Raw genomic sequence first — 16,141 nt, 5'->3', positions numbered from 1 at the left:
AAACAGCTCGCTTTTGACACGACTAAACAGCTTGGCACCTCTGTTATAAGTTCAAGCAAAATCCAAGCACTTGTCTCAGTTCTACCCACCTCCCTCAGCACTGGACCAAATAGGTTTTGATCATATATATAAAATATATGATGCTGTGCACATCATGGGGTTCCATGTAAACTACAGCGGTGGTTGTGGTTTCTTCTAAAAGCACAGTTGAAGTCTTTCCCCCAAAAGTCACTTTCAATCTCCTCCTGCAGTTTCACAGTTATCATTGGGATGTGGAAGCTGAAGATTAAATTTCTTCCCCTGCTTTACAGTTTCAAAATCCAGAGCCCAGTTAAAGCACTCTGGCCAGACAACTGTGTTGGGAGAGACAGTTCGACTCCCTCTTGAAGCCACTGTGCAGCAGTAAGTACAAGATTCTTTGGGACACAAATAGTCTACTGCTATGTCCATGTGTCCAGAGCGTCCTTCCCAGCCTGGCAGGTGACAGATCAGCCCTACAGACTAGCTCTAGAGGGCTTGCGCTCTGTGTGCCTGCTGGCTTTAATCTCATTCCAAGATGGTCGATTCTCCCTGCTCTCCCTGCACAGGCAGCCTGGGCACTTCACAGTGCTCGATTCCTACTGTCAAGGTACCCAAACCTTGAACAATACAAAGCCCACATCCCTTTTGGATCAAGTCCAGAGTAACAAAGAACCACGTGAGCACTTCTGTGCATCCTGTGAGGTGCCCAAACACCTTTAAAAGTCTGATCTAAAGCACTAAGGTACAGCAACAGAGGAGTGTCTGCAATGGCTCCACAGGAAGTAAAAGGACCCCGGCCCTGTAGGGAAGTGACACAGCATACTGCGTCCAGCCACCTAAACGCCTCTTCCCTCAAAGCACAATGACGTCATCTATACTACTGGAAACTGTCCCTGCCTCATGCTATCCCCTAAACCATGTCCAGGCATTGCTGAGTAGTTTGATGGTTGGCATTGGCTAAAACCACATCAGAGAGCACGTTAACAGTTAAAGAGCACAGTCATCTTCCAGGGCTCAAACACATCCTCCGACCCTGCTTAGTTTACCAGTACTGATATAATTCTTTCGTGCCAAAAATCCAGTCTTTTAAGTTCAGGCCTACAAGCAGGTACATTAAACATAATTTACAAGCAAAGCATTAAACATCATTTAAGGGGAAGAGAAGTTAAGGAAAACAGTACAGACAAATGGTCAAATCCCTAGCTAATACAAGTTACTCTAAGTTTTGCCGAACTCAGTGGAGCTATAGTTGTTTACACCAGTCTACGTCTGTACAAATATGGATATGTTACTTCTGTTCAGTAATTATGCTCCTGGCAAAGAAAAACACTTCTTTGTTTTTATTATTCAAAACACATTTATTTACAAACTGTATGCCCAGGCACACTCAGAAAACACTGTAAAACTGTATTTTGCTCAGTTTAATTGACAAAACATTGATCCGGGATGCGACCCTGTAACTGTTCTCCATAAATCAGTTGAATCAGTGTTTATTGTGTGCTCAAAGAATCTCCTCCTTAAATATAGATGTTGATACATGAAGAGTGAGTGGAATGGAAGTGTATCTGGGTTGGGGGTTTTTTGCCTATGGGAAGTAACGAACTGCATGCATTGCTAAACTCTGCATGAACTGGATAATGAGTTTCCTTCACTTGCCCTCAGTCACCAAGGCATAGTAGGCTTTCCATGACCTCACACTAATCTTGCCACTGCCCCAAGTGATTCTGAATTACAGCCATCTCGATGTAACGACAGCACAGGCAGTAACATGGAAGAGATAAATCAGGGTACTCAAGCTAATTTAGTGAGGGCTTTGAGTTATAGCAGGGGGTGGTTTCCAACTCAAAAATAGAAGATAAAAAGTTTTGTTCCCCTTCTTCCCTTAAAAATAGAAATAAAATAACCAAAATGGTTATAAATTTGTCTAACTAAAACCTTAACTTTCTTTCCTTACTATACCAGTATCTTGACATCAAGGTTTTTCTTTGGCTTTTTTGTGCATACAATTAATCTTTAAAAAAAACCCGCAGCGAGTACTTACATTTATGTTTTCTTCAAAAGATTGAAAATATAGTTTTCCAAACTATATTTTATTGAAATCCTACTTCTCCTAAACTTCATAATTCAAAACTGTAACCTACGTATGGCTGTGATATTAATGCACTTAACTATCAGCTGTCTCTTTCTAGTTATTAGGAACCTTATTTGAAAGTACTTCTGTTAATCTAGGTTAGGATCACTGGAAAATCAAAGCTGGAATATATGCAAAACCTGAAGAAAAATGGCAAGAAGGGAGAAAAAGAGACCACTAGATTTATTTGTATTGCAATAGTAACAACATTTTTTTGTTGGTGGCTTTTTTTGACAAATACACAGATGAAAACCTTTCAGGGTATTTTCCCGTGCCAGTGGTTTGATATTTCTCATGCTACAGATTTCCAAAAGGCTATGTTTGGAGATATTAAATATTTCATTACAGAAGTTCAGGGGTTTATATGTATTTTACAAGTGTTTGGTATTATCAACAAATCTAGTCAATTATCACTACAGCTTTCAAATTGTCTCATTTTTAAAGAGGGACCTTTCATAAAGCATCACTCAACATTTCAAAAACACAGCAGTGCCATGAATAGATTTTTTTTATAGTGCACTAAAAGGTAAGATGATATTTTAAAGTCAAGCTTATTTAAAGTCAAACTTAGGCAAACAGTACAGATTGATCTCAGGAGTTCAAGCATACATGCTGTCTCTGACTCAGTACATTTATTGCAGTATTTAAATAACAGCAGATAGCTGATACAGAAAGATTTCCCTTTCCCTGTGCAACAGTTAAAAAAAACCCGATTACTTAAGAAAACAATGATGCCTTACATTCTGCTCAGACAATGAACACACGAGCTGTGGAAGAATGTCTCCCTTCACAACTGCCTCTGCCAGGTCATCGTTATAATTGGCAAGTCTCCCAAGAGCCAAAGCAGCAGTCTGTTGAATAGTTGGGACGACATCCAGCAAGAGAGGTCTCAGCAAAGACATTACACCTGAGTTACATCAGGAAGAGAAAAGTCCATTTGGTAAGCAGAAAATTTTCTAAATATTTGTCTTTATTCATAAAAACTTATTAAATTACTCTTCCAGATAACAAGAACTTGTAGGAAATCCAGGTGTTCCACTGAAATGAAGTCGGCACTTGGATAGCACTGCTGATGCATAACAATGTTTCTGCCCATTTTTCATAGGTACAAAACACTTCTGAAATATAAGAGAGTCACATGTAGAAATAAGCTACATTCAAACATCGATAAAATACATGTGTTAAAGTATACACAAGAAAATAAGGTATATTCAAACATATATAAAATGCGCACATTAAAGTATGCACAGGAAACTCCAATCTGGAGGTCCTGGTGAGCTGACATTGGCATGTCACTCATTCAGCATGCCAGCAGAACCTCTATGTTGAATTACATCAAATTACATTTCATCTATTATAAGCAATGATTGATTTGGGGACCAATATCCATAATATATTACACTCCAGATAGAAGAGTTGAAGATTTTCTTATGTTATTATTTACAATGTGTTTTCACTGACGAGTCCACAGTGTCTAAGTTAAACGTGAAAGAATACAAAAGTCCATTCTCCAAGGTGGTGTTACAATACATATTGAAATTATAGGCGAGGAAAGCGGTTGTGACATGAACCATTAGCAGTTACGGCCCATGAAAGTCCTTATATGGATAAACATCTGAATAAAAATAGGAAGTGGGAGGAATAAACTTCCCATTCTTGCAATAGGAAGGAGGAGGTCACAGTGTAGTTCTGCAGGCCTCCGTGCTGGGACATGTGCCATTCAGTATTCATCTATGATCTGGAACAGCATGAACAGGGAGGTGAGACTTTGCTGGTGGCTCAAAGTTATTCAAGGTAGTACCAGTGAGGGAAACTGTAAGGAACTAGAGACTGAATGACTGGATAACAAAATGGCAAGTGAAATGGAACACACACATCTGGGGAAGCTAATCCCAACCTTGCATGTGCAGTGATGGACCCCAAACAGATCATATCACCCAGGAGAAAGGTCTCAATGTTAGAACAGACACTTCCACAGAGATACCAGCTCATTGCTCAGTGGCAGAGAAGAAACTTTACCCACAGAAGTATACAGAGTGCTCAGGATTATTTGGAAAGGAATAGAGGCCAAAGCAGAGACCATCACTATGCTACTGTATAAATCTATTGCACATTTAATACCCTCCCCTAGAGCAGAACTGGAAAAGGTTCAGTGAAAGGCAACAAGGATGACTAAAGATGACCACTCTGCATGTGGAAGCTCTTTCTACATTTAAACTAAGACTCTTCAATAGGGATATAAATGAGATTCACATGGTTACATTAAAAAAATAAATAGGATTTGTAAGGTCTGGGAAGGGAAAATTACTTGTATTGCAATTCTTCGAAAGTGCTGTCCCTTTACCAGCCAGCTGCATGAATTAATACTTCTGAGCTTTATACCTCAGCCAGAAAGCAATGTTCTCTGAAGATGCATTAGTGCTACAACACAGCACCAAACACTCAGAGCCACAGTCAGAAATCTCCATATCAGCTGTCTCAGTTCTTTCCACTACATTTTTTTTCTAACAAAGATAAAGATTTAGCTGGGTGACTGTGGAAGAAAGCAGGACTTCCCTTCTCAAGGGCTCATGTGGTTATAAGCACTGAAAAAAGGTCGTTTGGTGCAACAGTCCCACAACGGTGGGATCACTGCCTAGTGGCAGATAACACTCAGGTGCTGAACAGGCACACCATGACAAGGAAAAGCGGACGGCCTTAGAGCAAGGAATAGTCCAAAGGGATGGAGGATGTAACAAGTTACACCCATAGCGTACTTCTGTATAGAAGGGCACTCTGAAAAGGAAAAAAAAAAAAAAAAAAAAAAAAGTTGAGCAGCAGTGTAATTCTCACAGGTAAGATTTTAAATTAAAACCAAATTTCTCCTATCAAGAAGAAAATAGCCTAATAATCTATACATGGCTCTGAAAGAGGGGGAGGTAAAACTAACCATGGAGGCCATGCTGACCACTAATGAATTTCTTCTGGGAAGGTCAATACTCCAGACAGAAGCTCCACTGCCATGCAGTGTGCGGCCTCCCAAGATGTTCACAAGTCAAAATAACATAGGTCTCGGGGGGCACACAGTAAAAGGAGAAAAGTTAAATGAAATTGTGATGTCTAATAGCACTACAGAAGCACTAAAAATGGCTTTGTAACATGCATTAATTGAACGTGTACACATAAAACCTATGGAAATAGATCTGTAGTATAGCTGGGGCCTGCTTGGACTTCTGTCAAAGCCACTATGAGCTGAAAGAGGTGCGTACCAACAGACAAAAGCTAGATCCTCCAGTATTGCAAGATCAATGTCAATTCACTTAGCACTTTGCAGAAATCACTACTTCAGAATGTGGTCATTATACTGGCATCTTCTCACAAACTCTCCCAAATAGCAGGTATAGTCTCATTAGCAAGTTATGCTTCATATCAAAATGCACTAAGTACTTTATATGACAAATTAAAAGTAAAAACTAATAAACATGTGAGTTGGGGCTAACCGCATATATCATCTATAGTGAGGTATCTTCTAGCAAGTCACCTGTACGCTGTATGGGAGAGCATTTTCTTGTCCTTCCCTCTAACATCAGTTGCATGGTCAAACAGCTGCTGAAGTTCCTAAGGGGACCTCATGCTGTTCTGACTCTACACCGAAGGTACTTCAGTAAAGCAGGAACAGTTAGTAGTAGTACATTTGTATTTAGTGTACAGATATTACATCTGAGCCCTTAAAGTTGCAAAAATATAAAAACAAGATTATTTAATAAAGATAAACAAGAAAAAAAAGTTTTATTGATATAAAAGATACTGTTAGAAGTGGTTGGGAAAAAAAAATACAAAAAGAGTGCCTCAGTGTGCAACGTCCTGACCCTCAAACAGTCAAGAGCCTGATGAGTAGAACATTCACGCAGGATATAGCAGACAGTTCAATTCTGGTGATGGTCTCAAAATCCAGTGAAATTTAAACAGACTAGAATTACTTTACCCAGGAGGAACCCAGGAGCTAGGACCACATGACATGTTTCTGGCCTGCATGGCATACCTAGACACCACAAAATGTAAAACCACATTTAAGAAAGTTTACCTATGCATATGCTTTGAGTTGTCCCAAATATGAGATTTATATAATTTGTGTTTTCAAGATTAGGTGATACAGATTTCACTTTCAGAACAGGCTAAAAAGTCTTCAGCTTGAAAATGCCTCCAAGCAGCATACCCCCCCATGACCACTACCATTTAATTGTAGTATAAACTATGTAAAGCTTGGTGATAACACTTAAGTGTCAGCACAAAACATTCTACTGCAAACTATTATAGCTGATGAAACTGAAGGTGAGGAAAGAGAGGAAAAGTGAAATGAGAGTTACTGTTTGAAGACACAAGATGCTAAAAGTGGGTTAAAGAGACAGTGAATAGATGGAAAAGGTTTAGAAACAATAGAAAGTGTGCTGATCCTCAAGGAAAATATATTTTCACAAAGTGATGTCTGCATGTGAGACAAGACTGAACAAATAATTATCATGACAAGAGCTTTGGTGGAACAAGAAAGAGAAAAATCAATTCCTGTTGCTGTACAAGCCTTATATTGACGTCAAATTAACTGAGAATTGACAGAAGTGCACAGGCATAATCTAGGCCTATACATTGAACATAATTAAAAGCTCCTACCTCTACTTCCCACTTTCTCTAAAATCAGGGTTTTTTTCCTCTGCATCGAGATGCTATCAATCTTCTCTGACTCCTTTGCAAGTCCAACTGCTTGAGTTTTCACCATTCTCATGATTTTTCCACCTTCAGCAAACTGACTATTTCTCTCTTTGCAGCACTTCGAAAAAATACCCCAATTAATTCTGAGAGTGTGAAAACAGCTACATAGAGACGGTATGGTTTTCACTAAAACATCTATAAGAAAACCAAGATGTCCACCTTTCCTTCTGTGACTTTTGAAGATAGTGCTGGAAAGGACAGATGTGCCTGACACAGGAGGAGGCTTTCCTGTCCAACCCAGCTCTTTCTGCCAGAGATAGCTGTATTTGGTGAGCTCCTCTATTTGAACTCTTCATTTCTTTTGACTGTCCTGTCTAGAGCAAAGTCTACCCCTCTTCTCCAAAGAGGTCCAAGCCAGAATTCCTATCAGCATTTTGAATTACATTCAAATTTCTTTAACATTATCTTAAGGCAGGAAAATAGGCAAGAACCTTCCAACAACTTCCTTTTACCTCTACCATTCACCCAAGCGAACAGGGCCATACAGAGCAGGGAGCAGCAGCAGTGTCTTGCTGATGACAACTTTAGAACTCTTTGGTGGTCTTCTATATAAGTCTCTTGTGACAGAAGCAGGAAATTTATTAACTCTAATTCAAAGGCAGCAACACAGAAAGTAAACTCCAAAATGAGGCATTTAGACCATTGGACTAGATTTGTTTTGGAAGAGTTCCCACTAGCAACTCAGAAACAGAGAAACAAAGAATTACTGCCAAATACTCTCTCTTGCATCACAGAGCCTTGACTGACCTTGGGCAAGGAACGATTCCCCTTTCTATCGTCAGTTTCCCACTCAGAGTTGTTTCAAAGAATGACACACTTTAGAACCTGAATCACCTTTATACACACTTCTCAAGTGGAGCTGTTGTGCATGGGCCTGATACACTTTCTTGCTGAAAGAAAGTGCTGGCTGCTGCCTATCTGGAAAAAAAAAAAAAACCAAAACACTCAGGACAGCAGCAGGTTCCAAGTTTTTTTTCATTCCAAGTTTCTGTAGCCAGACAGACAGTCACTATTCTGGAGATAGAAATCTTCGTTTGGTTGTTTTCATTTCTTGAGGAAAACCACCTGGAAGTCAGGCAGAATCCCTCTACCCGCCTCCTGCCCCCATCAAACCCTGGTCAAACTTTAATAGTCACAAGTCAGAGAAACATCACTCTGCATTTCAAATTCTCTCCATTTCTGCACCCGAACATGACCACTCCTACTATATGTCAACTCCTACTATGTCAACTATCCCTTCCTAGAAGCAGCATAGCAACGAGATTTAAGTGGCAGACCTAAACCAAACTTCCCAGAAGAATAGTGAGAGGGAGAACTTTCACCCTCACTCCTCTTGACATGGCCTCTACCAGAGATGACACGGTACACACCTCTCAAGCACATACTCCTCAAGTGTGACTCACCCTGAGAAAGGACTCTTCACTGCGACGGTTCCATGCACAACTACAATCCTTCAAATATCAAAGGGAACATAAATACAGTTTGGAAACAGAACCTCTGGGTAATCAAGTAATTCATAGAGCAATTACCAAATGGTGTGGGATATAATGCAGATTCAGTCTGACAGCAGGGCTGGAGATTTCTGAAGGATCAAGGAGCAGTAAGCTTCTCCTCCTTAAAAGCTGATCTTGCCGATAATTTTCCAGACCCTGTTTCTGTATTAGTGGAGCAGAACTAATCCTGCTTCAAGAGGACTGAGTTTCCGAAAATGCCCCTCACGGGGCTAGTTAGTGGCCACCACTCAATGCTTCACAGACATACAAAAACCAAGGTGGTCACAAGGAGCTGCTTCTTTTTAATGGCCACTTGTTGAGATGAGATTGAAGTTCCTAACAAATTCTGTCTTTGAAATTTTACTCGCAAATCTCCAAACAGGCCAGGAGGGTGAGAAGAAGAGGAATCCTGGAGCAGTTGATCTTTCAGTTGATTGAGTTACAGGAAAAAGGCAGTCCTCCAGCTTCAGCCACCTTTACTTTCTCCTCCTCTGTCATCTCACTGGTAGTTTCCTTAACACACAGCCTCCTTATTCCCTTCATCAGGCACCACCACATCATCAAGCCTTGGGGAAAGCCACTCTCCTCACTTGACCTACTACAACTCCAAAGATTTTTATCCAAAGATACAAACCTTTTGCCTTTCATGCCACATTGCATACTTCTCTCCCACTTCTCCTCCCACTAAAGCTCAGCAAAGCTTTTAACTCAAAATAAAAATAATATTTTAAAAAGTGCATCCTGCACAAGAGAGGGTGCATAAACTTAAGTGCTGAAACTGGCTATATGGGGGCACTGGAGTCTGTCCATGCATATCCACCTGCAAGGTCCAGACAGGGCAAGAACAGAGATGCTTTAAGGGAGCAGCTCCTTTGCTGCATGGCTGACTCAACAGTCATCCTCCCTAAACACCCTACACTCCCAGCAGTCTTTCTACAAAGCACTGTGCTATCAGACCACATTCTTTAAAATACAGAACTACATCCTGAAATCCCTTCCCCGAGTTTGATCCTCCTTACACAGGGCCAAGCGTCCAACTGTCATATTCAAAATAGGTACTTTTAAAATATGTACACTAGGGAGAGAAGTTGAGAAAAGCATGGGCAAAACGACTCAGTGTCATTGGATGAAGGAAATAAGTTTGATCAGCCTTTTCTCAAAAATAAAGTCTCCTGAAACCACTCCAAAGATTTGGAAATACAGCTTTTAAAACCTGTCGCTAGTAGAATAACTCTGGAGCCAGGAGAGAACTAATGCTCATGACATCATCCTTTACCCACATAAAAAAAGACCACAAAGTAGGGGAAAAATCCATCATGTCACAAGAGTTTGTGATGGAGCCCTCAAATGACGCAGACAAGTCCTGCCCCCAAGCCTCTTGCCAACATGATTGTGAGGAACAGATACAGGAGAAGGTGCCCACAAGTAACAGAGGAGGAGAAGACTTGGTCCTGGAGCACAGCTTGTATGCTGGAGTGGAAGGCCTCAGAAGTAGCTTGATACCAGGCAGAATGGAAAGGAGACTTGGTTTGTAGGGTCATGAGCTGATGGAGTGGGAGGACAGTCAGAAAGGGGAAAGGGTCTTCCTTTTCACAGACATCTTGGAACTTTCTTGGAAGTCTGCAGACTGGCCAGCAAGTAGGTAAGACAGAGGAACAGAAGTTAAAGTTATCTGCCAGAGATGATAGAAACACCCCAACAGCAATGAGAAGGGAACCCAGGTGTGCGGGGTCCTAGCGCACAGAGTCCCATGGCAACACACAGGCTGCTAGACCACACAGCTTCAAATTCATTTTACTATGTTCCAGACTCAGCTTTCCCTATGACTTCCACAGTCATCATACTTAAGAATCTGATCAGCCTCAAGAAAGGGGTTAAAGAGCTGATCTTGTAGTATCTGTAAAGTCAAAGGCTAAATTGCTAGACTAAAGTGTGTCTTAATCTCAATAATATCCTTAAATAACTTACAAATTAAAAGCAATGATCCCATCACCACAAGCTCTAAAGCAAAATAAATAAAAAATTAATTCACACTATGAGAAAATACAAAAATGAATACCCAGAAATAATTCAAGTCTTATTCTGATACATTTATTAATGCTGAATTGTAAATGCCTCTCTAAAAAAAAATTTTAACCCACTATTTCAAAGGGTCTGTTTATTTACAGAGTGGCTGCACTTCACGAGGCAGATGAAGAAAGAAGAATTAGGCCCTCAGTGACTACCACTCTTAGAAACATACTGAAACCAGTTCAGCTTTTATCCTAAATTTTCTGAAAGACAGAAAGCTGCCTAGATCTCAGTGCGAGAAAAAGAACTCAAGTTCATCTGCCATTATAATTGAAAATAGTCTTTCTAGGATTTTGAATTTTGGAAGGACGAGGGGGTGTGGGGCTTAATAATGCATTCCAGCACCAACCTTCATAAGCTATAGCTGCCAGATTAATAGATTTATTTTTAAAGAATATGTTTAAAACCATTATTATCAAAGCAGGTTCTCCCATTAGTCAGCAGCACTCCAGAAGTGAGATTTGATAAATTAATTATCTGTCATTGTTCCAAGTATATATTTACTAAATGGAAAAAGTTTAGGAGTTTTGAAGGAGATTATTTTTTTTCCAAGTATCCATTAATTAAACATTCAAAGGACAAATCCTGCAATTATTATTCATGGCTGTATTTAATCATAATGACTAACCTCATCAAAGCCAACCACAGAGTTGGAAAACACACAGGAATGAGTTCTGACAAAGGAATTTCTCTGATCATTCCTTGTACTTCCCTGACACCAGAAAGCTGCTGAGCTTCCAGGCTCTAATTCCCCAGGACATTCCTGACCAGGAGAGAGCCAGTGCCCTGTGAAAGTGTCAAAGTCCAGGGCCAGATTCCAGTTCCGTGGCTACAACCACCTTTGGGATCTCTGCTCAGTGGGAAAGGCAGCTCCAGAGCTCAATGAGATACAGAAGCCTCAGAAGAGAGATGCTCTGGAAAAGGTGGGTTTCCTGTTAGTCCTCTCTGCCCTTCTTTCTAGCTTGCCAGTTCCCACCAGTTTTCCTTGAGGTAACACATAGGAGTCTGCACAATAATGGTACCTTAAGGTTTCTCAACAGCCAGGTCAGTGTAAGAAACTCCCACCTTTGATCCTGGCTGCTTGCTCCCCTCCATGCTGCAGTATGGCATCTCCTAATTTGCAACAGTACCATTGCTTGTACCTGGTTTAATACCACAGAAATGGGGCTTAAAGTGTAGTAAAGAAATTTTTTTTTTAAACATACTTCCATCTTTCTTTAAAACAGGACCAAATCACATTTTATTTGGGGGGGAGGTTTTAAAAAACAATCACATTTCATTTAGGAGGAGGTTTTAAAACCCGTGTCAAGCACATCCAGAAAAGGTCAAAACTAACAGCTATCATTTTAATTATCTAGCTATGAATTAGTTTTAAAGGCACAGGTTGGGGAAGAGGGTAAAAGATTTGTGGGCCTCAGCCACTCAAATAAATTGTAATAGGAAACACTATATTTGCAGACATTCCCTTCTTTTCTAGCATCTGAAAAACTAAAGCCTATGGAAAAGCAGCTCAGTACCAGAATGAGCCAAGAAGGATGATAACCTACACAAAGGCACATTTCCATGTTACTACTCCAGAGTCTGATCTTTTTAAAGTTAAGCTTCAGATCAACACTGGCCGTACACAGAAGTTTCAGGCCTCTGAGCTGATTTCTTCTGCACAAGCAACAAAGCATTTCTGAGGTAAAGCCACCAATCAGATTACATCAGATAATTATTTTAAGAAGAAATACAATGTAATTAAAGTTAGCTTAGCACTTTGTTTGCTTCCTTAAAATAGAAACTTTCTGCATTTTTAAAAACACTGAACTGTTAGAAGCCTGCCTAAATGGGATCTTTCTCTGTGAGCAGCTAAAACCAGAACTGTAAATGGACACAGAGACACCTCTTCTTACAAATAAGACATAAATTATTCCTGTGGCCAAGATGTCCCTTTGGTAAATGGAGATCATTTGTATAAACTAAAGCAGTGGCATTTACTCACTGAAAGATGGAAGGGAAAAAAAAAAATCAAGCAGCACAGCAAGGCAATACAAAAGGCCTGATGTCAATGTGTCAGTCCCATAATCAAAGCAAACGTTTCTTTAACAAGAATTTAAGTGACAGATTTTCAACAAAACTATTTTAGTTGACAGTTGTAAATACAACAACCAAAAGTCAAAAGTATTTACGCGATTGGTTTATTTTTTGTTTGTTTGTTCCCACTGTATCTCAGAAAAGACTGACAGATTTACTAGATTTAGGAAACAAGTATTAAAAACAAAATCAAGACAAACCAAAACATAATCAATTCATGAATACCATATGGTAAACCAACTACCGATTTATAGCACTTTTTCAGTCTGCCTTTCAGGTAATCAATTACTGAGCACTTCTTTTTGCTCTTTTAAGCTCAAGACCTTTGGCCAAGCAGAGTGGGTCTGCCAGATGCCAGCAGCACAACAGCTGGTACAAGTGCTCCCGCAGCTCCCGTATCTAAAAATGCTCAATGTGGTTCACGACAGCAATATAACAAAAGCGAATCCCTCCTAAACTGAGCAAATCTGCTGGCAAAAAGCATTGAAGAATTCAGGAACAACTTGTAAAGCTAGTATAATAGTAGTTCTTTTGAAAGCGGGTTTTTCTTGGCAAGTCAGCGCTGGCTTCACCGGGAATTCCATTTTCTATACTTTACATAAAGCTGTATCAGAAGCACAAGGAAGTAAATAAAGTGGGTTATACTGAGGAAGTTTCCCTGAAGTAAAAATAAGTTATGAGATCACAGCCAGAGACATCTACCTCAAAGCAAACACAGAAATAACCCCGCAGACAGTAGGGCAACCCGCGCGTGCAGCTGACCAGCGCAATTAACTTTCCCACCGCGCCGCAGGGGACTGGCCCAGCCCGGCCTCGCACCGCGGGACCGCGGGACCAGGCCAAATCCTACGGGACGGGGGAAGGGGGGAAGGGGCGGGGGGCAGGAAATCCTTGGAAACTAAGCGGCCAACCTGGGGCGGGGAGGAAAAACAGGGAAGCGGCTCGGCAGTCCCGCGGCCCGGCACAGCACCGCGCTCCCCCGCGGGACCCCGGCCCCGGCGGCTCTCGCGTGGCGGAGGCGTACCTGCGTTGTGGAGGGTCTCGATGTTCTGAGGGCGGGCGGCGAGCTCGGCCACCGACTGCACGAACTGCGTCCGGGCGCGCTGGTACTGCTCGAAAACTGCGGGCGGCAGCGCCGGGAGCACGGGGTTAGCGGCTGGGGCACCGGATTAGCGGCCGCCCCGCCGGCCCCGGCCCCCGGCCCCGCCGCCCCGGCCTACCTTGTAGAACCTGCCTGTGGCTCATGGCGGCGGCGCGGCAGGCTGCGCGCCCGCGCAGGGCCGCACTGTGTACCCGTCACCCCGGCAACCGGGCGGAAGCCGCGCCGCGGGAGGGCGGGGCCGCGCCAACACCGCCCGTGACGTCAGCGCGCCCGTCGGCCACGCACCTCCCCGCGCAGCCCGGGGCCCCGCACGGCCGCGGGGACGGGCGGTGTGTGTCGGCGGGGAGCCGTGCGCGGGCGGGGGGGCGATACAGCCCAGGCAGGCTGTGCCCGGATGGCGGCATATTGCACACGTGTGCAATAGATCTATAGGTACAGGCACAGGTGGGGGTATAGGCGTCTGTAGGGATGCGCGGGGGCGTGCGGACCGACAGGTCTGAGGACAGACGACTTCACGCCTCTATAGCGCATCTATACCAAAAATCCTTACACAGCGGCGCGGAGATGTGTGCATGGGTGTATACGAACACCAAGTTACACAAGAGCGTGTGTAGGCAGCTGCGTGCGCTCACCTCTATCCAGGGGGCCGTTGTCCTCGGGAGCGCCGGGGCAGGATGGGCACGGGCGGGGGACGGGCAGCGCCCGCGGGACGGTGCCGGGCTCAGCGCAGGGACTTGCCCGGGCCACAGCGGTGGCTCGTCCCCCGCGGGCGGCCGCATCTGTCCCTCCGCGTCCCGCGCAGCCCGGCGCAGGCGGGCTCGGGCGTCGGGGCTGACATTTGGGCGCCGGAGGGAGGTGGCCTCACAGGCCGCGCGAAGGGGGTCCCGTCTGCCCCGGCCGCCCTGCGCAGGAAGCCGCTCCCCAGGCTCTCGGGACTCGGCGCTGCGCGGGCGCGGGAGCAGGCGCGGTGCTGCGCGGGCTGCGCTGCGCCCGCCGCGTCCGAAGAGCTGCCTCATCCCGCTCCGCTGCTGCGCAACTTGCCAGGCACCCAGCGGGCGGGGAGGGAGAGCCCCGCAGCCCCGGCTGAGTCCCACGCATCGCCCGCAGCTCCTCCGGGGTCCCCGTGCCCGGCTCCCGCTCCGCTCCTGGATGGGGGAGAAATAAAAAAGGAAGAAAAAAGAGAAGTAAGGGCAGCCGCAGTGCTCCCGGAGCTGCCCCCACCGCGCCTTTATCCTTCGGGAAGGGGGTTGCTTTGATTTTAATTTTTTCTTTTTTTTTTTTTTAACTTTTTGCCACCACTGCGATTCCTCGTCGGGGATCTCCGCTATTGCCTTACACCGCCGCGCCGGCCCACGCCGGGGTTTTTCGCGCCGCACGGGGAATAAACTCGCCCCGCGCAGGGCCACGGAGCCCTCGCCCACCCACAACCGCGGAGCGCTGCGGATCTTCGGTGGTGCGGGCAGCGCGGGCGCGCAGGGGCGAGCCCGTGGGCTACAGCCACCGCCTCTGCCGGGAGCCACGCGCGTCGTGCCACGGGGGAAGTGCCGGCGGGAGAAGCCCCGTCCCCGCGGGAGGGGAAGGCTTTGCTCCTTCCATACACCCGCGCAGAGTTAATGATAAGCCCCAGCGCACCCATCCGCGCAGTGCCGGCAGCTGCCTGCACCGCTCAGACGCGGGCGGCTGGGGGACAGCCCAGGAAGGGGCTCGGGGGGGACGCGGTCCGGCAGCAGCCTTCTGACTTTGCCAAGCACAGGTGCTAGTTGTTCCTGTGCTTCATAACAATATCTTTTTTTAATTTTTTTTTTCAACATCTGGCAGATATAGCTAGGCACTGCCTTCTACTTTTCCCATCTTGGTGTCTCCGGCTCTAAGGACTATTTACGAATAAACGGTCGGCCAAGGCATGGTGGCATCTCTGAGTAAACACAACCTTGGAGGTCTTACAGCAACTAGTACAAACAGTGGGACTGCAAAATAAAATCAGGGCTATCAGGATTTGAATGGAAATAGACTCTACATCTCCTCCAGTACCTTTTGAGGGCGATTCCCAAGGCGCGGGATATTTGTGAACGAAGTTACCAGTTAGCTCTGCTATCGATCAGGCTGCTCCAAGTGAAATTCTGATCCACAGCAGAAAACCAGAGTCAAATCATTCCATAAAAAATTGTCCCTTTCTGTGGCCACCCTCTAATGCACAGTAGCTTCAGGATTTCATGGGCTGGTATTTTGTTTTGCAAAGCTCTAAATGTACAAAATCAGATGACTGACATTATGCAAGCATATTATTTGATAGGTAGTATAAACTTTTGTCTCATACCTTAAAGTTGAAAGGCTGAAGTTACTTCAGCCGCATTTTAAAAGTTTGAAAAAGTGTAAGAAAGACGTCTAATTTTAATAAATCATCTCTGGCTTTGCTCAACTGAGAAGAGGTAGGCTAACGTAAACAATATCATGGTCTAAAATGAGCCACGTGTTTCCAGGAGTATTTAATGCGAAAAAAAA

General features: G+C 44.1%; 1 protein-coding gene across 1 annotated transcript in view; it reads right to left on the bottom strand.

Annotated features, from left to right (window-relative positions):
* Nucleotides 1-13,860, bottom strand: part of SPAG6 (sperm associated antigen 6) — a 39,196-nt gene extending 25,336 nt beyond the window's left edge. The window contains exons 1-3 of the mRNA XM_054817913.1: nucleotides 13,758-13,860; nucleotides 13,562-13,657; nucleotides 2,893-3,059 (exon numbers count right to left, since the gene is read on the bottom strand). Of these exons, the coding sequence (XP_054673888.1) occupies nucleotides 2,893-3,059; nucleotides 13,562-13,657; nucleotides 13,758-13,782 (288 nt within the window). The 5' untranslated portion in view covers nucleotides 13,783-13,860. The remainder of the gene's footprint in view (nucleotides 1-2,892; nucleotides 3,060-13,561; nucleotides 13,658-13,757) is intronic.
* Between the last annotated feature and the right edge of the window lie 2,281 nt (nucleotides 13,861-16,141).

Source organism: Grus americana, chromosome 2, assembly GCF_028858705.1.
Source record: "Grus americana isolate bGruAme1 chromosome 2, bGruAme1.mat, whole genome shotgun sequence".
In the NCBI taxonomy this organism is placed as follows: domain Eukaryota; kingdom Metazoa; phylum Chordata; class Aves; order Gruiformes; family Gruidae; genus Grus; species Grus americana.
The sequence above is the reverse complement of the archived record's forward strand: the minus strand, read 5'-3'. Positions and strand labels throughout refer to the sequence as shown.